The sequence below is a fragment of the Mobula birostris genome, chromosome 23, assembly GCF_030028105.1.
Source record: "Mobula birostris isolate sMobBir1 chromosome 23, sMobBir1.hap1, whole genome shotgun sequence".
NCBI classification, from domain to species: Eukaryota; Metazoa; Chordata; class Chondrichthyes; order Myliobatiformes; family Myliobatidae; genus Mobula; species Mobula birostris.
Genome location: NC_092392.1, coordinates 61,229,386 through 61,252,880, shown reverse-complemented (window position 1 = coordinate 61,252,880; position 23,495 = coordinate 61,229,386). Strand labels below are relative to the sequence as shown.

At 44.4% G+C, this 23,495-nt stretch overlaps 1 protein-coding gene across 1 annotated transcript in view; it reads right to left on the bottom strand.

The window, feature by feature from the left end:
- Positions 1 to 23,097, bottom strand: part of amdhd1 (amidohydrolase domain containing 1) — a 38,550-nt gene extending 15,453 nt beyond the window's left edge. The window contains exons 1-6 of the mRNA XM_072241104.1: positions 22,762 to 23,097; positions 21,034 to 21,140; positions 20,868 to 20,932; positions 18,758 to 19,035; positions 17,339 to 17,564; positions 12,950 to 13,074 (exon numbers count right to left, since the gene is read on the bottom strand). Coding sequence (XP_072097205.1) covers positions 12,950 to 13,074; positions 17,339 to 17,564; positions 18,758 to 19,035; positions 20,868 to 20,932; positions 21,034 to 21,140; positions 22,762 to 22,898 — 938 coding nt within the window. The 5' untranslated portion in view covers positions 22,899 to 23,097. The remainder of the gene's footprint in view (positions 1 to 12,949; positions 13,075 to 17,338; positions 17,565 to 18,757; positions 19,036 to 20,867; positions 20,933 to 21,033; positions 21,141 to 22,761) is intronic.
- Between the last annotated feature and the right edge of the window lie 398 nt (positions 23,098 to 23,495).

Genomic DNA, 23,495 nt, shown 5'->3' with positions numbered 1-23,495 from the left:
TTCAATCTTTCCTTATAACTCAGGTCCTCCAGTCCTGGCAACATCCTTGTAAAGTTTCTCTGTACTCTCTCAATCTGATTTACATCTTTCCTGTAGGTAGGTGCCCAAAACTGTGCACAGTACAGCAAATTAGGCCTCATCAATGACTTTTACAACTTCAACATAACATCTCAACTCCTGTACTCAATACAGAAGCTTCTTTGCAACCCTATCTACCTGTGACACCACTTTCAATGAAGTATGGACCTGTATTCCCAGATCCTACCACTCACTATTTAAGACCCACCCTGGCTGGTCCTCCCAAAGTGCAAAAGCTCACAATTGCCTGTATTAAATTCCATCTGCAAATTTTCAGCCTATTTTTCCACCTGGAAAAAAACCCATAAGATATAGGAGCAGAATTTGGCCCATCGAGACTGCTCCACCATTTCATCATCATGGCTGATCCATAGAAACATAGAAAATAGGTGCAGGAGTAGGCCATTCGGCCCTTCAAGCCTGCACCGCCATTCAGTTTGATCGTGGCTGATCATCCAACTCAGAACCCTGTACCTGCTTTCTCTCCATACCCCCTGATCCCTTTAGCCACAAGGGCCTTATCTAACTCCCTCTTAAATATAACCAATGAACTGGCCTCAATTGTTTCCTGTGGCAGAGAATTCCACAGATTCACCGCTCTCTGTGTGAAGAAGTTTTTCCTCATCTCGGTCCTAAAAGGCTTCCCCTTTATCCTTAAACTGTGATCCCTCGTTCTGGACTTCCTCAACATCGGGAACAATCTTCCTGCATCTAGCCTGTCCAATCCCTTTACGATTTTATACGTTTCAATAAGATCCCCCCTCAATCTTCTAAATTCCAACGAGTATAAGCCTAGTTGATCCAGTCTTTCATTATATGAAAGTCCTGCCATCCCAGGAATCAATCTGGTGAACCTTCTTTGTACTCCCTCTATGGCAAAAATATCTTTCCTCAGATTAGGGGACCAAAACTGCACACAATACTCCAGGTTGGGTCTCACCAAGGCCTTGTACAACTGCAGTAGAACCTCCCTGCTCCTGTACTCGAATCCTCTTGCTATGGATGCCAACATACCATTCGCTTTTTTCATCGCCTGCTGTACCTGCATGCCCACTTTCAATGACTGGTGTACCACGACACCCAGGACTCGTTGCACCTCCCCTTTTCCTAATCGGCCACCATTCAGATAATAATTTCTCTTCCTGTTCTTGCCACCAAAGTGGATAATCTCACATTTATCCACATTAAATTCCATCTGCCATGAATTTGCCTACTCACCTAACCTATCCAAGTCACCCTGCATCCTCTTAGCATCCTCCTCACAGTTAACACTGCCATCCAGCTTCGTGTCATCCGCAAACTTGGAGATGCTGCATTTAATTCCCTCATCTAAATTATTAATATATATTGTAAACAACTGGGGTCCCAGCACTGAGCCTTGCGGTACCCCACTAGTCACTGCCTGCCATTCTGAAAAGGTCCCGTTTATTCTCACTCTTTGCTTCCTGTCTGCCAACCAACTCTCTATCCACATCAATACCTTACCCCCAATACCATGTGCTTTAAGTTTGCACACTAATCTCCTGTGTGGAACCTTGTCAAAAGCCTTTTGAAAATCCAAATATACCACATCCACTGGTTCTCCCCTACCCACTCTACTAGTTACATCCTCAAAAAATTCTGTAGGATTCATCAGACATGATTTTCCTTTCACAAATCCATGCTGACTTGGTCCGATGATATCACTGCTTTCCAAATGTGCTGTTATCACATCTTTGATAACTGACTCTAGCAGTTTCTCCACCACTAATGTCAGGCTAACCAGTCTAGAATTCCCCGGTTTCTCTCTCCCTCCTTTTTTAAAAAGCGGGGTTACATTAGCCACCCTCCAATCCTCAGGAACTAGTCCAGAATCTAAAGAGTTTTGAAAAATTATCACTAATGCATCCACTATTTCTTGGGCTACTTCCTTAAGCACTCTGGGATGCAGACCATCTGGCCCTGGGGATTTATCTGCCTTTAATCCCTTCAATTTACCTAACACCACTTCCCTACTAACATGTATTTCCCTCAGTTCCTCCATCTCACTAGACCCTCGGTCCCCTACTATTTATGGAAGATTATTTATGTTCTCCTTAGTGAAGACAGAACCAAAGTAGTTATTCAATTGGTCTGCCATGTCCTTGCTCCCCATAATCAATTCACCTGTTTCTCTCTGTAGGGGACCTACATTTGTCTTAACCAATCTTTTTCTTTTCACATATCTATAAAAGCTTTTACAGTCAGTTTTTATGTTCCCTGCCAGCTTTCTCTCATAATCTTTTTTCCCTTTCCTAATTAAGCCCTTTGTCCTCCTCTGCTGGACTCTGAGTTTCTCCCAGTCCTCAGGTGAGCCGCTTTTTCTGGCTAATTTGTATGTTTCTTCTTTGGAATTGATACTATCCCTAATTTCCCTTGTCAGCCACGGGTGCACTACCTTCCCGGGTTTATTCTTTTGCCAAACTGGGATGAACAATTGTTGTAGTTCATCCATGCGATCTTTAAATGCTTGCCATTGCATATCCACCGTCAACCCTTTAGGTATCATTTGCCAGTCTATCTTAGCTAATTCATGTCTCATACCTTCAAATTTACCCTTCTTTAAGTTCAGAACCTTTGTTTCTGAATTAACTATGTCACTCTCCATCTTAATGAAGAATTCCACCATTTTATGGTCACTGTTACCCAAGGGGCCTCTCATGACAAGATTGCTAACTAACCCTTCCTCATTGCTCAATACTCAGTCCGGAATGGCCTGCTCTCTCATTGGTTCCTCGACATGTTGTTTCAATGAGATCCCCCTCTCATTCTTCTAAATTCCAGTGAGTACAGGCTCGAAACCATCAAATGCTCCTCACGTGATAAGTCTTTCAATCCTGGAATCATTTTCGTAAACCTCCTTTGAACCCTCTCCAATGTCAGCACTTTCTTCTTAAATAAGGGGCACAAAACTGCTCACAAAATACTCTGTGAGGCCTCAGCAGTGCCTAATAAACCCTCAACATTACATCCTTGCTTTCATATTCTAGTGCTCTTGAAATGAACGCTAACATCACATTTACCTTCCTCACCACCAACTCAACCTGAAAATTAACCTTCAGGGAATCCTGCACAAAGACTCCCAAGTCCCTTTGCACCTCAAATTTTTGAATTTTTTCTCTATTTAGAGAATAGTCAACCCTTTCATTTCTTCTACCAAAGTTCATGAGCATACACTTCCTGACACCGTATTCCATCTGCCACTTCTTTGACCATTCTCCTAATCTGTCTAAGTCCTTCTGTGGGTCTCTTCAACACTACTTACTCCTCCACCTATCTTTGTATTGTCTACAAACTTGACCACAAAATCCATCAATTCCATCAACCAAATCATTGACATATAACATAAAAAGAATCGGTCCCAAGACAGACCCCAGTGTAACATCGCTAGTTACCAATAGCCAACCAGAAAGGTTATTCCCACTTTTTGCCTCCTGCCAATCAGCCACTGCTTTATCCATGCTAGAATCTCCCTGTAATACCATGGGCTTGTAGCTTAAGCAGCCTCATGTGTAACACTTTGTCAAAGACCATCTGAAAATCCATCAACCGAATCTCCTTTGTCTACCTGCTTGTTATTTCTTCAAAGAATTCCAACAGATCTGTCAGGCAAGATTTTCCCTTAAGGAAACCATACTGACTTTGGTCTATTTTATCACGTGCTTCCACATACCCCAAAACCACATCCTTAACAATCAACTACAACATCTTCCCAGCCACTGAGGTCAGACTAACTGGCCTGTAATTTCATTTCTTATGCCTTCCTCCCTTCTTGAAGAGTGGAGTGACATTTGCAATTTTCCAGAACCATGCTGGAATCCATTGATTCTTGAAAGATCATTACTAATATCTGCGAAATCTCTTAGCCACCTCTTTCAGAACCCTGGGGTGTACAGCACCTGGTCCAGGTAACTTATCCACCTTCAGACCTTTCAATCTCACAAGCACCTTCTCTCTATTAATGGCAACTTCACTCATTTCTCCCCCCTTATACCCTTGAACGTCTGGCATATTGCTAGTATCTTCCACAGTGAAGACTGACACAAAATATATATTCAGTTCATCCATCATTTCCTGTCCCCCATTACTACTCCAGCATCATTATCCAGCTTCTCTTTTACACTTCGTATTTCTGAAGAAACTTTTGGTATCCACTTTATTATTGCCTAGTTTACTTTCATATTCCATCTTTTCCCTTTTTATGACCTTTTTTTAGTTGCCTTCTGTTGCTTTTTAAAAACTTCCCAATCCTCTATCTTCCTACAACATGTTGCATTGAGATATGTGGAACTCAGAACATTAATTCCACCATGCTCTAACTTTTGATTCCTGACTTTGTTTGAGGTCTTAACAACCTCTGTCTCCACCTCATCTCCACTCTCTGTTCTGGAACTCTGGTTCGCATCCCCCTGCAATTCCAGTTTAATTCCCACCCACCCACCCCCCGGCAAAGCCCGGTATGATACTAGAAAACTATTAGTGCCCCTTCAGTTTAATTGCAGATCGACTCTTCTGTACAGATGGTGCCCTTCCTCCTACACCAACCCCTTAGCCATGTATTACACTGCATAATATTCCTACAAACGTTTGTAGTTCTGGCCTCACTAGCACCTGGCATAGGTAGCAACCCTGAGATCACAACCCTGGAGGTCCTGTCCTTTAACTTACCACCTAATTCTCTAAACTCACTTTGCAGAATCTTATCTCTCTTCCTATCTCTGTCATTCGTGCCTATGTGCACCACGACCTCAGGCTGCTCCCCCTCTCATTTAAGAATGCTGAGGTCTCGATCTGAGATGACCCGGATCCTGGCACCTGGGAGGCAACATACCATGCAGAAATCTTGTTCTAGAACACAGAAAGAATCTCCTTTCTGTTTCCAATCTAATGAATCCCCTGTCACCACAGTGTGCCTCTTCTCCTCCAATCCCTTCTGAGTCACAGAGCCAGACTCAGTGCCAGAGACCTGACCGCTGTGACTTTCCCCTGCTAGGTCATCTCCACTAACAGAATTTAAGTTGGTATACCTGTTGTTCTAACCACAATGCTGCCGTGTTGGTAGAGATAAGAAAGCGCAAGGTTAAAAAGACCCTGAAGGAAGAAGAGTGTGGAAAGATGGCACAAGAGGTTCTTGCAGACCCAGGCAACTTCTTCCCATTCATCCAGTTCTCTTGTGACTTTCTTTTCCCTTCAAGGTGGTTGAGGTTCTGTTGATGTCCATGACCTACAATTCAAACTATGGTTCTTGGCAAGTGGTGGGTTTTCGGACCGGCTGTGGGGCCTGATGTTTTGCTGTCTCCAGGAACGGCCTGGAAGGTGTTTGCCTTCAGGGAGTGGCCCCGTAGACAACCTGATTTCACTGACTGAAGGGTCGTGGGAGACTGAAATGTCGAGACAGCAGGCAGTGAGCACTGCTGTCGAAAGAAGGCCTCTGTACCCGAACAATTACTTTTTCTCTCTTTGATGGAGAGTGAGCAGTGCTGTCGAAAGAAGGCCTCTGTACCCGAACAATTACTTTTTCTCTCTTTGATGGAGAGTGAGAACCTGTTGGTCCTCAAGATGGGGGACTTGGAGAAATGATGCGAAAGTTTGTAATGTTGGAACAGCAAATGCTGGGTTATAGACTGCAGTTTTTGATGGACTCTAGGACTCTAGATCAAAGTTTCTTTAAGTGCTTTGCTGTTGCTTGCATGGTGGGGGGCAGTGCTTCTGGTGGTGCAAGTTGGGGAGGGGGAGATTCCTGCCGCTGCTTGTGAATTGGGAGGGGGTTTCAGAGTTCTGATGTTTCTAGTATTCATCCTATGGGGTCTCTTGTTTTGTGGATCTCTGCGAAGAGGAAAAATTTCAGGTTGATTACTGTATACATTTTCTGATATTAAATGGAACCATTTGAACCATTTTAGAGTTATATACAGGCTTCCAAACAGTGGCCAGAATGTGGGATACAAATTACAATGGGGGACAGAAAAGACAGAAAAGGTAATGTTATGATAGTCAAGGGGGATTTCAATATGTAGATAAATTGGGAAAACCAGAATCCCAAAAGAGGGAATTTGAAGAATGCCTGCAAGATTGCCTTTTACAGCAGCTTGTGGTTGAGCCCACTAGGGGAAAGGCAATTCTGGATTGGGTGTTGTGTAATGAACTAGATTTGATTCGGGAGCTTAAGGTAAAGGAACCTTTAGGAAACTGGTCAAAATATGATAGAATTCACCCTGCACTTTCAGAGGGAGAATATAAAATCAGATGTATCAGTATTTGAGTGGAATAAAGGGAATTACAGAGGCGTGAGAGAGGAGCTGGCCAAAGTTGATTAGAAGGGGACATTGGAAGGGATGACAGCAGAACCGCGAAGGCTGGAGTTTCTGGGAACAACTCAGAAGGTGCAGGACTGATTCATCCCAAAGATGAAAAAGTATTCTAAAAGAAGGATGAATCAATCATGGCTGACAAGGGAATTCAATGATAGCATAAAAGCAAAAGAGAGGGTGTAAAAATATAGAAATATAAAAATTAGTGGGAAATTAGACGATTCAGAAGCTTTCAAAAAACAACAGAAGGCAAATAAGGAAGCCATAAGGAGAGAAAAGCTAGCCAATGATATAAAAGCAGACACCAAAAGTTTCTTCAGATACATAAAGAATAAAAGAGAGGCAAGATTGGATATTGGACCACTGGAAAAAGATGCATGATGGAGCCTTTTCTAGTTGGCTGCCGGTGACTAGTGGTGTTCTGCAGGCAAAGGTGTTGGAACAACTTCTGTTTGCATAATGTTAATGATGGATGATGGAATTAATGGCTTTGTGGCCAGGTTTGTGGACAATATGAAGATAGATGGATGGCAAGTAGTGCTGAGGAAGCAGGGAGTCTGCAGAAGGAACTAGACAGATTGAGATAATGAGCAAAGAAGTGGCAGATGGAATACAGTGTAGGGAAGTGCATGGTTATGTACTTTGGTAGAAGGAATAAGGGCATAGACTATTTTCTAAATAGGGAGAAAATTAAAAACTCAGAGGTACAAAGGGACCTGGAAGCCCTCATGCAGGATTTCCTATAGGCTAACTTGCAGGTCGAGTCAGTGGTGAGGAAGGCAAATGCAATGTTAGCATTCATTTTGTGAGGACTAGAATATAAAAACAAGGATGTAATGTTTGAGACTATCTTAAACTGCACGTGGAGTATTGTGAGCAGTTTTGGGCCCCTTATTAAGAAAAGATGTGCTGATATTGGAACAGGTCCAGAGGATTGATTCTGGGAATGAAAGGATTAATGTATGAGGACGTTTGATGGCTATGGCCCTGTACTCGCTGGAGTTTAGAATAAATGGGGGTGGTGGGGAGGGAGGAATTCTCATTGAAACCTATAAAATATTGAAAGGCTTAGGAAGAATGGATGTGGAAAGAATGTTTTGTATAGTGGGTGAATCTAAGACTAGAGGGCACAGCCTTAGAATAGTGAGACATGCATTTAGAACAGAGATCAAGAGGGATTTCTTTAGCCAGAGAGTGGTGAATCTATGGAATTCATTGCCACAGGCTGCTGTGGAGACCAAATCATTAAGTATATTTAAAGCAGAGGTTGATAGGTTCTTGATTAGTCAGGTAATGAAAGGTTACGGGGAGAAGGCAGGAGAATGGGGTTGAGAGGATAATAAATCAGCTATGATGGAATGGTGGAGCAGACTTGATAGGCCAAATAGCCTAATTCTGCTCCTATATCTTATGGTCAATGGGATTTTGAGAGTGGTGGGTACAGGGGTAGAGGTAGAAGCAGGTACATCAAGAATGTTTAAGGAACTCTTAGATAAGCACATTGATGATAAAAAAAATGGAAGGCTATGTTGGAAGGAGGGATTAGATAGGTTATAAGGTTGGCACAACATAGGCTGAAGTGGTTGTGTTGTGCCGTAATGTTCTATGTACACACAAGTGCAATTTTATGGGAAACCAATTTGTTTTCTCTAGCTTTTCAGTCCACATGGGCATAGAATATATGAATTGGAGTGCTATGTTACTAACCTTACAGAACAATAGTAATCGGCTTATTATTGTTAGACTGGTCCGTGTGGAGTTTGTACATTCTCCTCCAGACCGCGAGCTGCAGTCCCCTACCACGTTCCAACAGTGTGTGAGTTGGTGGGGTGAGTGCTCTCAGTGTGCAGGTGAGTGGGTGAATCTGGGGGAATCGATGGGATCGAGCTGCAGTCCCCTACCACGTTCCAACACTGTGTGAGTTCGTGGGGTGAGTGCTCCCAGTGTGCAGGTAAGTGGTGGAATCTGGGGGAATCAATGGGATTGTGGGGAGAATAAAGTGGGATTATGAGGGGCCATGATTTTAAGGTGATTAGCAGAAAGTATAGATGGGATGTCAAAAGTATATTTTGTTTTTACGTAGAGTGGTGAGTGCTTGGAACATACTGCCAGTTGTCAAGAAATTTTACTAATTAACATGTGTACAAATGGTCATCTAACATCTCTCAGCTGTTTTAGTGGAGATGGAACTAGTGACCCCAAAGCTGCTCAGATATAGCCCTGGAAAATTCATTAATTGTTCAAAGATTAAAAACTCTGAGGACACACTTCTGGACAATGTGAAGTCATTATTATTGGCCGTGGCTAAGAAAGAGCCTTCTTCATTCTGTATGCTATTATTTTTTACTCTTCTACAAAAGGGTGTTGGGTTGTTTCGTCACAGTCTCACTTCATCTGTTAATCCTAAAATTCAGCGTAGAGTATAACCCTGTATCTAACACTTGGTAATGCAATGGGGTATATGTTGAAACTCTGGATTCAAATAACACAAAATAAATAAGTTTTCCACCTCTCCGTAATGCTGCCTGACCTGCTGAGTTCCTCCAGCATTTTGTGTGTGTTACTCTGTACTTCCAGAATCTGCAGAATATCCTGTGTTTTAGAACATAGAATGAGCAGGATGTAGATTAATAATATTCTCATCTGGTGGAAGGGAGTCTTAGCAAAGACCAGAATTAATGGGAAATAAATATAAACTATAAGAAGGTGCTAGTCAGTACAATTAAGTCTGCTAGGTAGAAAGAAATCACAAAACATCAAAATTACAGGTGAGGTGCAAAAAGGGACAAAAAGCATTGATTTTGAAAGACTGATGGTCAAGATAAAGGGTAACTGCAGTGTGCATTAAAACTGGGGGAAAAAAATCACAAAACTAGAGACGATTGAGAAAAAGAGTGTTTGTAGATGATAGAGAGGGTGTCCAGAACAAGGGGTAAGGGAAGAGTCTCCTGCCCTCTGGCTCATCCAAAGTACAAAAATATTGAATGGACTGCAGGAACTGAGTTCAGTAACAAGCTATTCTCTGGAAAATAAATGAGGTTCACAATGGGAAAGCACAGGTCATTCAAATTGTATAAGAGGGATGTCAGAGGTCCAATTTTTTACACAGCGAATGGCAAGTGCATGGAGCACCCTGCTAGGTGAGGTTGAAGCAGATGCATTAGGTCACTTAAATGACTCTTAGCCACATGGAAGATAGAAAAATGGAGGTGGGAAATCAGAGCAACACACACAAAATGCTGGAGGAACTCAGCAGACCAGGTAGCGTCCATGGAAAAAAATGTACCGTCAACGTTTTGGGCCGAAACCCTTCAGCAGGTCTGGAGGGAAAAAGCTGAGGAGTAGAATTAAAGGTGGGGGAAGGTAAGGAAGAAACAGCAGGTGATAGTGAAAGCTGGAGGAGGGGGGATGAAGAAAAGAGCTGGGAAGTTGATTGGTGAAAGAGACAGAAGGCCATGGAAGAAAGAAAAGGGGGGGAGGAGCACCAGAGGGAGGTGATGGGTGGGCAAGGAGATGAGGTGAGAGGGGGAAAAGGGGATGGGGAACGGAGAAGGAGGGGGAGTGTGGGGGCCATTACCGGAAGTTTGAGACATCGATGTTCATGCCATCAGCTTGGAGGCTACCCAAACGGAATATAAAGTGTTCCTCCAACCTGAGTGTGGCCTCATCACGACAATGGAGGAGGCCATGGATGGACATATCAGAATGGGAATGAGAAGTGGAATTAAAATGGGTGGCCATTGGGAGATCCTACTGGTTCTGGCAGACGGAGCATAGATGCTCAGCGAAGCGGTCTCCCAACCTATGTCAGGTCTCACTGATATACAAGAGGCCGTACCAGGAGCAGCAAACACAGGAAATGACTCCAACAAGCTCACAGGTGAAGTGTCACCTCACCTGGAAGGGCATTTAGGGCCCTGAATGGTAGTGAGGGAGGAGGTGCAAAGGCAGGTGTAGCACTTGTTCTGCTTGCAAGGGTAAATGCGAGGAGGGAGATCAGTGGGGAGAGATGTATAGACAAGGGAGTTGAGTAGGTAGTGATCTCTGCAGAAAGCAGAAAGTGGGGGAGAGTTGGGGAGGGAAAGGTGTTTGGTGGTGGGATCCTGTTGGAGGTGGCAGAAGTTTCGGAGAATTATGTGCTGAACGCGAAGGCTAGTGGGGTGGTAGGTGAGGACAAAAGGAAACCTATCTCTGATAGAGTGGCAGGAGGATGGGGTAAGAGCAGACACGCGTGAAATGGAAGAGACACGGTTGAGGGCTGCGTTGATGGTGGAGGAAGGGAAGCCCCTTTCTTTGAAAAAGAAGGACATTCCTTTGTTTTAAGAATAAAAGGCCTCATCCTGAGAGCAGATGCAGAGGAGCTGGAGGAACTGAGAGAAGGGGAAGGCGTTTTTACAAGTAGCAAGGTGGGACAAGGTAGCTGTGAGAGTCCGTGGGTTTGTAATAGGCTTTGGTGGATAAGCTGCCTCTGGATATACAGACCGTGAGATTGAGAAAGGGAAAGGATGTGTCAGAAATGGACCAGGTGAATTTGAGGGCAGGGTGGAAGTTGGAGGCAAAGTGGATGAAGTCGACGAGTTCAGCACAGTGCAGGAAGCAGCACCAATGCAGTCGCCTATGTAGCGTAGGAAGAGTGTGAGACGGTCACCAGTGCAAGCTTGGAACATAAGCTGTGTCCAGAAAAAATCAGAGAGCTTTGAGACCTTCCTGGTGGGCTCTTTGTGTGTGTTGCTCGGATTTCCAGCATTTGCAGATTTTCTCTTGTTTGTGGAGGGAAAGATTAGATTGATCTTAGAGTAGGTTAAAAGGGTGGCAGAACATCATGGGCCAATGTGCCTGTACTGCGCTGTGATCTTCTGTGTTCTATACTGTAACCCTGCCAAGTCTCACTAGACCAATTGTACTGAATCTCCTCTCACCCGTGATGAGCAAAGATGGGTATGGGTACACTGGGATAGGGGAAGGTGGGGAGAGATGTGGATGATGTGGGAATGAAGTGTTCTTCCTTGGTGCGCTATGTAGAACCACGTGCCAGCATGCTTAAGAAAGAAAAGGCACGGCAAAACATATTCAAGTTGGACTGAGTGGGGATGTGTACCAGTGAAACAATGTGGGTCCAATGACTGGGCTCAGTGATTGGGTTGGGAGGTGTTCGAGGGTGAGCAGAGGTGGCAGGAGATGGCAAGCACTCACTCGCGTACTGAGACACTTGCGTTTACTTAGTCTCAGGTTTCCATCAGCCACATGTATACTGGCTTCACTGTAACTTTATCACTGGCCTTACTTATCTCAAAGAATTGTATACAACTTGCTTCCACACGTAGAGTACACCGAACTTCACCCAGACTGGAAGGTTGCACTTTGATTCCTCATGTACTTAATGGTTAATGCAGTGACTAATTCAAATAGCTTTAAAAAAGCCAACGTTCACAAAACATGTTTGCTATTATAGCCAATATTGATTGAATTGCTGACCTATAATTCACACAGCCTTTATAAAAGCAACACTGATAAATTTGTCGTAAATCATTATCTCATATAAACAGTGACAGATTAAATGGAATGCACTTCGATGGAACACGACAGCTCTTTCATTGGTAAGAGAGATTTATTTTGTAGGTGGTTCTTGACGTTCACAAAGCCCATTGGCAGTTAAAGAATATTACTATTATTGCAAACAACAGGAATTCTGCAGATGCTGGAAATTCAAGCAACACACATAAAAGTTGCTGGTGAACGCTCTCCCCCTCCAACTTTCAAATCCCTTACCCACTCTTCCTTCAGTTAGTCCTGACGAAGGGTCTCGGCCTGAAACGTCGACTGTACCTCTTCCTACAGATGCTGCCTGGCCTGCTGCATTCACCAGCAACTTTGATGTGTGTTGCTATTATTGCAAACAGTTTGGAAGTTGTATAAATGGATAGGCAGGGTAAGTCGGTTAAAAAGAAATTCCACTTGACAAGACAGAAGTATGTTGGTATTTATACATGAGACTCCACAAACATAACCCCCCAACCCTTTACGTATTTATCTAATGCTTATCTACACTATTTGTCTCAACACTGATCTGTAACAGCTAATTCAATATACTATCCTCTTCTTGGATTGAAAAAAATCCTAATTCCTTAACTAAATTCTTTAATCTGATATTTAAGACCACTCTGGATTTTCTCACAAATAGAAACTTCATGTTACCAGCCATCAAATGTAATTGTCCTCTTATACAAGGATATCTCTATGACATTGATGGTCAGTCCCTCTTCCGGTGAAAACAGCTCTGGATTCTTTGGCCTTTTCTGCTCTGAATTCATGTATCATCCTGGTGAAGCCTTTTTGTGTAGTGTTTTTGTCATGTGGAGACCAGAAATGTGACCAGTACTACATGAGCAGTTTAAACCAAGTTCTACATAGGTTCTTCCCTTCTGAACCACCATAAATGAACTTCAGCGCTGACCTTGTTAATCTGGGCGCTCTTTTGACGTCCGAATTCCCAGACCATTCACACTTTTACCTCATTTAGAGCACTGGTGAAAGGATAATACCTCAGAATGTAGGCAGTGGTTGGGAGAAGCACAGCACATGATTTTGCAGTTGCCATGGCAGCAATTCCAGCATCACTCACTTCCTCTAAGTGGCTTATAGCAACAGCACCAAGTTCAGCTCCAAGCTATTTAAGAAAAGAGATTTATTGTGAAAGCACTGACAGATAAAGATGGATTAGAATGCCCACACCCCTATCTTCACAGCACCATCACTTACAATATTTGAGGCATCAGAGGTTCTAATGAAATTCTGGGCACAAACAAAAGCCTTTAACAGGAATGATGTCCCTGTTCATCCTGCTCACCTAGAGCTGTCTTAACTCTTTCAGTTTTGTGAATTAGCCGTACTTGCTGAACCACTGATGCCTAACTCTGCCTCACCATCACCTCCCACAACCATCCATCCAGCCATGCTCCTCACCAGAGGTATCAGGGAATAGAATTAGGTACAGTCAAGATTACTAGAGAGAAAGTGCTTGGGAAGCTAAGTGGACTAAGAATAGATAAGTCTCCCGGTCCGGATGAGGTGCACCCAAGGGTTCTGAAGGAGGTGGCTTTGGAGATCGTGGAAGCATTGGAAATGATCTTCCAGGAATCAATAGACTCTGGCATGGTTCCGGAGGACTGGAAGGTTGCAAATGTAGTTCCGCTATTTAAGAAAGGAAGGAGGCAGAAAGAAGAAAATTACAGACCTATTAGTCTGACATGGGTAGTTGGAAAGATATTGGAGTCAATCCTCAAGGACGAGGTTATGAAATACCTTGAGGTGCATGACAAGATAGGCCGAAGCCAGCATGGTTTCATGAAGGGAAGATCCTGCCTCACCAACTTATTGGAATTTTTTGAGGTAATCTCGAATAAGATTGACAGGGGAGAGGCTGTGGATGTTGTGTATTTGGATTTTCAAAAGGCCTTCGATAAGGTGCCGCATAAGAGGCTGCTTAATAAGACCCATGGAATTACAGAAAAGATATTGGAATGGGTGGAGCATTGGCTGATAGGCAGAAAGCAAAGGGTGGGAATAAAGGGATCCTATTCTGATTGGTTGCCGGTTACTAGTGGTATTCCGCAGGGGTCGGTGTTGGGGCCCCTTCTTTTTACAATGTATATTGATGATTTAGATTAAGGATTAAACGGTTTTGTGGCTAAATTTGCGGATGACGCCAAGATAGGTGGAGGAGCAGGAAATGTTGAAGAAACGGAAAGGTTGCAGAGAGACTTAGTCAGTTTAGGAGAGTGGGCAAAGAAATGGCAGATGAGATACAACGTTGACAAATGTACGGTTGTACATTTTGGAAGAAGAAATAATCAGGCAGATTATTATTTAGATGGGGAGAAAATTCAAAACCCGGAAGTGCAAAGGGACTTGGGGGGTCCTCGTGCAGGATACCGTAAAAGTTAACCACCAAGTTGGATTGGCGGTAAGGAAAGCGAATGCTATGTTGGCATTCATTTCAAGAGGAATAGTGTATAAGAGTAAGGAGGTGTTGATGAGGCTCTATGGGGCATTAGTGAGACCTCATTTGGAATACTGTGTGCAGTTTTGGGCCCCCTATCTTAGAAGGGATGTACTGATGTTGGAGAAAGTTCAGAGAAGATTTACGAGGATGATTCCTGGAATGCAGGGGCTAACATATGAGGAGCGTTTGTCAGCTCTTGGATTGTATTCATTAGAGTATAGAAGAATGAGAGGGGATCTCATAGAAACATTTTGAATGTTGAAAGAGTTGGACAGAGTAGATGTGGAAAGGTTGTTTCCCTTGGTGGGTGAGTCCAGGACAAGAGGCTATAGTCTTAGAATTGGAGGGTACCCAGTTAAAACAGAGATGAGGAGAAATTTTTTTAGCCAAAGGGTCGTGGATTTGTGGAATTCGTTGCCACATACAGCTGCGGAGGCCCGATCACTGAGGTGTTTAAGGAGGAGATTGACAGGTATCTAATTAGTCAGGGTATCAAGGGATATGGGGAAAAAGCCGGAAACTAGAACTAGATGGGTGAATAGTTTAGCTCATGGGGGAGCTGCAGAGCAGACTCGATGGGCCGAATGGCCTACTTCTGCTCCTTTGTCTTGTGATCTTGTGGCCATCTCCAACTGGATATGTAGTTTGAACAGAATTTCCTTGAACTATACCTCCTCGCCTCTACTTCCATGATCTAGCCTTCACATTTATCCCACACTTGCTATGAGGCACAACCATTTGCTGACTTGAACCACTGGACTGTGAGCTCAGCCTCTGACCATGTTTCTACTCCATCGCTAAAATCTCCTAATTCAGCTCATCTGATGCTACTGTGCATGCTTTAGCTCCTTCAGACAATTCCAAAGCTTCCGCCGGACGACGGTTCCAAAGCTTCCTCCGAACGACGATTCCAAAGCTTCCTCCGGACGATTCCAAAGCTTCCTCCGGACAACGATTCCAAAGCTTCTGCCGGACAACGATTCCAAAGCTTTCTCTGGACGATTCCAAAATGCCCTCCGGACAACGATTCCAAAGCTTCCTCCGGACAACAATTCCAAAGCTTCCTCTGGACGATTCCAAAGCTTCCTCCGGACAACGATTCCAAAGCTTCTGCCGGACAACAATTCCAAAGCTTCCTCCGGACGATTCTAAAGCTTCCTCCGGACAACGATTCCAAAGCTTCTGCCGGACAACGATTCCAAAGATTCCGCCGGACAATTCCAAAGCTTCCTCTGGACGATTCCAAAATGCCCTCCGGACAACGATTCCAAAGCTTCCTCCAGACAGCACTGGAAGTTTCAGCTAATCCAAATCCGCCACACATAACCTATTCATATTGATCCGTCTCCCTATCACCACTGTTACTCTGCAACTACACTGCCTATTCAATAACATTAGTATCATCCTCATGCTCAAATCCTACCATGGCCACTCTCCCAAGACTGTGAACGCTGCCCACAAATACAAATCTTTCTTTTCCTTTTCCAATCTGCCAATTTCTCTGTTTCATTCTATTCTGGTCTTGTAGGTACCCCTGGTTTTCACAGATCTGTGACATGCCGCCACTCTTCCAATTCTTCAGCTCCTTCTCTGAACACCTGTCTCACAACTCTTCACTCCTCCTTAGAGCTATTCCTTGAACCTTGTCTCCTCCCCCCCTACATACCTCTCACCTTCTCCTCATCTAAGCTGCCTGCTGGCACAGTGATCAGCACAATGCCTTATAGCAGCGGCTGTGAGGTCGGGTTTGATTCCTGCCAGAACTGTACGGAGTTTGGCTCTCTCTCCGCAACAGCGTAGGTTACCTCCAGCTACTCTGGTTTCCTCCCACATTCCAAAGACATGCGGGTTAGGGTTAGTCTGTTGTGGGCTTGCTATGTTGGCACTGAAGCATGGTGACACTTGTGGGCTGCCCAGCACAATCCACGCTGATTTGATTTGACATAAGTGACGTATGTTTTGATGAACATATGACAAGTAAAGCTAATCTGATCATTGAATCCCGTCTCATTGATTAAAGCTAATTGAGGAGGAGGAGAAGATGGCGGCACGACGCAGCGCGCGCGGCCTCTCCAGTGAATGATATCTGTAATCTGTCAAGTAGGGGACCGTACACAATTCTGATTTGATGGAGACAGACGTAAGAGTACGGAGGAACATCTGGAGAAACTTCTGAAATGCCCGCTTCGCTGCCGCTGCTACTGTGTGGTAACTGGAATCTCTGGAGCAGAAGGCCCCGAATCCTCGGCTTTGCTTGTTTCGGCAGCTGAGGCTAGGTCGAAGGTGCTCGACAGAGGATGGCGCTCGGGAGACTGTATCGGAGGGGCTGGTCGGAGGCTCAAAGTTTTCGGATGGGCGGCCTCAGTGTCGGCTGTGGTCGGCTGCTTCCAATGCATCGGCAAGTTGACGGTGCCTGGAGGTTTACGGCAGGGAGTTTCTCCCTTTTGTCGCCTGCTATCGGGGACTCGGGAGTCGATCAACTCAGGACTTGAGACTTTTTTTTTACCTTGCCCATAGTCTGTTCTTTATCAAATTATGGTATTGTTTTGCACTGCTGCAACTATATGTTATAATTATGTGGTTCTGTCAGTGTCAGTCTTTGGTTTGTCCTGTTTTCTGTGATATCACTCTGGAGGAACATTGTATCATTTCTTAATGCATGTATGCATTTCTAAATGACAATAAAAGGGGACTGAGTGTTCTCATAATCTAATTGGCCAACTATCTCGTTCTGGGGCTTGGTGTCCAATTTAGTTTAATTTGTTGGGTACATTTAACTAGACTATAATGACAGTGTATAAACTTTCTTTTGGTGTCTAAAGCTTAGTTTATTAGTTACAAAGTAAATTAATTAAATGCATTGATTTGCAGCCTGTAAATAATGGTGCTGCTAGGGGTTCATTTGCTTCACTAATATATTCTGCTTTACCTCTGCTGCATGCATTGGATGAAGTTCATCACCATGAAAATTAATCTGAAGATTTAGCTCCTTGCCAGCCTGTAAAATGGCTCTGGTGGCATCCAGGTCAAAGACTCCTTTTTCACAGAAAACATCAATATTATCAATGTGGAATTCACCATTTGCCATCATCTCCTTCAGTTTGGGGAGCTGAACATTAATGATTGCATCCACTGCTTCTCCCATGGTCTTCCCTCTGGAAAAGTAAAACCACTTTTAAAACAACTTCATTCTGAGTTCATTTTATATTCATTCATTGTAAAGTATTTCAGTGAGAGTTCTTTTCAGTCATCTCAAAATTCTGTCACAGAAATTAAATATTTCAATGTATATAAACAGTCTGAGTTTGAGTATGCAGGACATCATTTGCTGTATTTTTATAACAAGGACGAAGTAACTCAAGAACGCACTGTAATAACAATGAAAGGCAATGGGGAGCTACATGAAAGATGTAGTGGAACGTGGGGAAGTGAGCACAAGGGGTGAGAGATGATATAATACTGTAACAGGCCCTTCCAGTCCATAGAGCCAGCACTACCCAATTACACTAATTAACCTACATCTCCAGGATGTGGGAAGAAACTGGAGTGCCTGGAGGAAATGCACACGGTCACGGGGGCAACGTACAAACCCCTTACAGGCAGCAGCAGAAATGGAACGCCAGTTGCATGCACAGTAAAGCATTACATTAACCGCTACACCGCTGTGCCGCCCCAGGCAGTGTAGCGGTTAGCATAATGCTTTGCATCATTATGTTGAAGGATTTGATCGTAATTGTAGCCCAAGAAGAAATAGATTGGGGTGGGGGGGGGGGGTGGTTGGAGAAAATGTATGAACTCCAAACGATAAAGGTGGCAAGTCAGGCTGAGGCTGCAAAAAAATAAAAATAAAATAACAGTCTGTTACTACAGTTACTGAGCTCGATAAAAAAAGGGCTCATACTTATCTTTAAAGATGTTCTGGAACACTGTGTCCAGTTCGAAAGACAGCACATTACAATGGATATCAAGTCCAAAGAAATGATACAGATGAGGTGTAACCTCAGAAGAGAAATTTTGTAAAGAGAAGGTATGGAGCAAAAGCTGGTTGCATCCAGGTGAGGCGGGGATATTCATCCCTTCTCCCCATCTCTTTAGACTGGCTATCTTCCCTCTATCTTTCAGTCCAAATGAAAAGTCTCCACCCAAAATATCAACTGTTCATAAACCTCCAGCCCGACCTGTTGAGTTCCTCCAGCAGGTTGGTTGCTGCACCAGACTCCAGCATCTGCACTCTCTTGTGTCTTGTTCACTGGGATCTTGGTACTGGTCTGGAGCGCACCTAGACTATCCACAGGTGGAAAATAAAACTTATGTGACCTAATTGTTTAGTAGTCAATGGCGACGTTACCTGGGGACAGAATGAGCACCACAGTAAGTGGAGGAGATGCCGACACTGAGCTCCCTTCGAGCTTTCTCAATCACCCGTAGCATTTTGGCCTCGGTGTCCAGGTTCAGACCGTATCCACTTTTACACTCAACCAGAGTGGTTCCTGCTCTCAGCATACACAGTAGGCGCTCCTTCAGGCTGCTGAACAGCTCGTCCTCTGAAGCCTTCCTGGTGTGTTCCACAGTAAAGTGAATTCCTCCTCCAGCATTGTGAATCTCCATGTAGGATGCTCCTGCCAGCTGGCCAACACATTGGAAACATAAGCTCAGGCACTCTACAGCTCAGCTGCCTATCTTCACCCACTCTGATCGGGTTAGGGCCCGTGTAGCTCACAGGTCAGCCTGGTCTGAGCAGGAATTATATTTAACATTAAGATTATCTTGTGATGCCAGTCTCCATTTTAACAGGCAGGACTTTTCTCTTTTGAACGGAGGAGGATAACAGGTGACTTGTTAGAGGTGTACAAGATGAAGAGTAATAGATACAGTGGACACCCGAAGACCTTTTCCTGGGACGGAAATGGCTATATGAGGGAGCATATTTTCAAGGTGATCAGAGGAGAGTATAGGGGAGATGTCAGAGGTAGGTATCTTTGCAAAGTGAGTATTGGGTGTGTTGAATGTCCTGCCAGGGGTTGTGGGAGAGGCAGATACATTACGGGCACATGGCTGATAGAAAGTGGAGGGTTATGTAGGAGGGAAGGGTTAGATTGATCTCAGAGCTAGTTAAAAGTTTGGCACAATATCGTCTTATGTTCTATGTTCTAATATAGCAGCAGGTTAATGTGCATTGGGCTAGTTGCTTATTCTCTCATTCACAATCATCTTTCACTAAGAAAAGTTAACAGTGAGGAAAAGTTGAAAAACGCTGTCTTGTAACCAGTTTATTTTCCTCTGCATGACCCTCCTTGATATGTGCAGTGCAGACACCACCTGTCCCTGTTGCCAGGTTCTCTCAAACTCCCAGCTCCCCTCCCACCCCTTCGATTACCAAGCCCAGGCCCCCACTCTTCTCTGGGCCTTCTTAGATCTCCTGATTAAAACACAAACATGGATTTATATAGTGCCTATCACAATCTATTCTGATTTTCCCATAGCTCTTCACAGGAAATTGTGAACTGATGATGCAGGAAGTGTGTGAGCCAATGTGTATCTGCTCCAGTGAACCGCCACAAATATTATAGCCTTGGGATCCAAATACCTCCCCTGGTTATGTAGAATAAGGAGACAGTATTTGCCAGGACTCCTGATTCAAGTATGCAAGATGTTGAGGGGTATTAGTATGAGTTTATTATTGTCATATCATGTATGCTGAGGTACGGTGAAAAGCTTGTCTCACATGCTGTTCATGCAGAGTGCAATGAAGTAGAAGGTGGTAAAGCAATGACAATACAGAATAAAGTGTAACAGCTACAGAGAAAATGCAGTGCAGGTATTGTGTAAACTGCAAGATCATAACAAAGTAGGTCAAGAGTCCATTGTATTCTAATAGGAAATTACCTAATAGTCAAATTACGATGGGGTAGATGCTGTCCTTGAGACTGGTGGTATGTGGTTTTAGGCTTTTATACTTTTGCTTGATGGGAGTGTGGAGAAAAGAGAATGTCTGGGCTGGGTGGGCTCTTTGATTATGTTGCCTGCTTACTGAGCTAGTGAGACGGAGTTCATGGAGTGGAGGCTGGTTTCTGTGCTGTGCTGAGTTTTGACCACAGCTCTCTGCAGTTTCTCATGGTCAGGTGCAGAGCAGTTGCCATACCAAGCCGTGATGTTCAATGTGACAGGGATGTTTCCTTTTGCGGGACAAAATAAAACCAGATATTTACACATAAAGGGTTACCTATTTAGAACAGACATGTGGTGATTTGTTTTACTTTCAATGGGTTGTGAATTTCTTCCTCAAAGAAAGGTAGAAACAGAATGATAAATTTTTAAGGTAAAGATGGACAGAGGATAAATGTTGGGGTGAAAGGTAACCATGAGCAGACGTGAATGTGGAGATAAGAATTCAGTCAGATCAGCCAAGTCCCTATCAGCTCCATTCTGGGTAGGTTTTCCCTCGCTGGCTCAATTACCTTCATTGCAAATTCGTGAACCCGGTCTCCAGCCCACACGGGATGTGTGTGTGCATCCACCAAACCTACAACAGAGTTTCAGACAGAAGCAGAAGAGTTCAGTGAGTCTGGAGCTCTCTCCACGGTTGAATGGAGACAGTTAAACTGATTACATTGAAGTACTGACCTGGCAGAACACACATTCCACTGGCGTCTATTTCTCGGTCAAAGACCACTCCTCGATACTGGGACTGGATAAGGTCAGTGGGCCCCACTGCCTCGATCAGCCCATCTCTGTAAGGCAGGGTCAGACAATTTCCCTCAGTCCTTGCAAGTAAATAGTAAGAAAAACTTGTACCCTTGGAGCAGATCTGACTCCTGGCTGCATCTTACCACTTTATAGGCAGTGATCCACATAGGACCATAAAACATCGGGGTAGAGTTAGGCCATTCAGTCCATTGAATCTGCTCTGCCATCCCATCAATGCAGATTTATTTTCCCCATTCTCCTGCCTTCTTCTCATAACCCTGACTAATTAAGAGCCTATCAACCTCCAATTTAAATATACCCAATGACGTGGCGTCCATAGCTGTCTGTGGCAATGAATTCCACAGATTCAACACCCTCTGGCTAAAGAAATACAGCTATATCTCTGTTCCAAAGGAACATCTTTCTATCCTGAAGTTGTGCCCTCTGGTCCTGGACTCCCCCACTATTGAAAACATCCTCGCCAGTGCACTCTGTCTAGGCCTGTCAATATTCGATAGGTTTCAATATTCAACAGGTTTTTCAATCTTCTAAACTCCAGCGAGTACAGGCCCAGAGCCATCAAATGCAACTCATACATTAACCCTTTCATTTCTGGGAATATTCTCATGAACCTCTTCTGGATCCTCTCCAATGCCAGCACATCCTTTCCTGGAAAGGGCCCAAAACTGCTCACAATACTCCAAGTTCAGTGCAACCAATGCCTTATAAAGCCTCAATATTACATCCTTGCTTTTATATTCTAGTCCTCTCAAAGTGAATGCTAACACTGTATTTGCCTATCTCACCACAGATTCAACCTACGAGTTAACCTTTCAGGAATCCTGCATGAGAACTCCCCACTTAGAAAATTGTCTATGCCTTAATTTCTTCTACCAAAGTGCATGACCACACACTTCCGTACACTATATTCCATCTGGCCATTTGTCCAATCTCCTAATCTGTTCCAAATCCTTCTGCAGACTCCCTGTTTCCTCAACACTACCTATCTCTCCAGTATCCACATATCACCCATAAACTTGGCCATAAAGCCATCGATTCCATCATCCAAATCATTTACATATAATGTGAAAAGGAGTGGTCCCAATACTAATCCCGCCAGCATAGCCATCAGTCACGGGCAGCCAACCAGAAAGGGCCCCTTTATTTTCACTCTACGCTTCTCGCTGTTCAGGCAATCTTCTATCAATGCTGGTATTTTTTGCTGCAATACCATGAGCTCTTATCTTGTTTATCAGACACAAGTCAAAGACCTTCTAAAAATCCAAGTAAACACCATCCCTTATCTATCCCGCCTTTTATTTCATCAGAATTTCCACACGTTGAACGTGGCACAGTAGCACCCAAGTTGTGCACAGAAAGATCCCAGACACTGCCAGTAATTGTCTGGAGAAGCTGCTAGTTCAGCCAATCGGCAGAACAAGGAGAGAACAGTTTTTCGTTCAAACAGCCCATGGCATCATTCCGCTTTACGTGGGGACCAGAGCGAGCCTGGGTTGAGGCACTTTGGGTTGGGTTGGGTTGGGTTGGGTTGGGTTGGGTTGGGGGGAAGGCGGGTGGTGAGTTTCTCCGACTGGATTACATTCTCCTTTAACTAGTGCCGACCGCGCCCGACAGATCATTTCCATACTCGCATTAAGTTTTTACCTTCCGATCACAAGACTGCCGCCGGGAATGAGCGCGATGTCCCTCATGTCCCCCTCGCTGAGATATTGCGCCCCATTCTCGCAGACCAGCACAACCTGCGCGGCGTTGCGAACCAGCAGCCCGCCCCGCGTCCCCATTGCGAAGGCTTCACACCAAGTTCTGCCCGCGGCAACTCTCGCAGCCGCTCGGCAAACCCGGGCACACGCAGAGACCCTGACACGCACACAACACGGTTCCGGACGCACTCACACCCTCTATCTCTCTCACCTTCACTCCCCTTACATAGTCCCAAACACAGTTCCAGCCCCTCTCCCACAGTCCCTGATACACATACACACAGCCCCTCCTACAGTCCTTAACACATATAGATTCCCCCACAGTCGCTCACACACACACCCTGTCCTCCACACAGTCCCAGACAAACACAGGCACACCCTGCCCCTCCACACAGTCCCAGACAAACACACGCACATTGGCAGCCAGTTGCACACTTGCAGTCTTGCACAAACACATCCCTAACCTCAGCTCCGAAAGCACAGTCCCAACCCCTGACCCCTGACACACATGTCCCTCAGGTACTGTCACGGGGTCATTCCCACAACTCTTAAGCAGTGTCTGGGGACTGACAAAGATCAGTTCTGTGGGTTTCTGGACAGCTGATGAGGCCAAGATGGGAACTGCAGACTCTTCCACCAATGGGTCAGGAGGTGGAAGACAGGTCAAGCTGGTTTGAG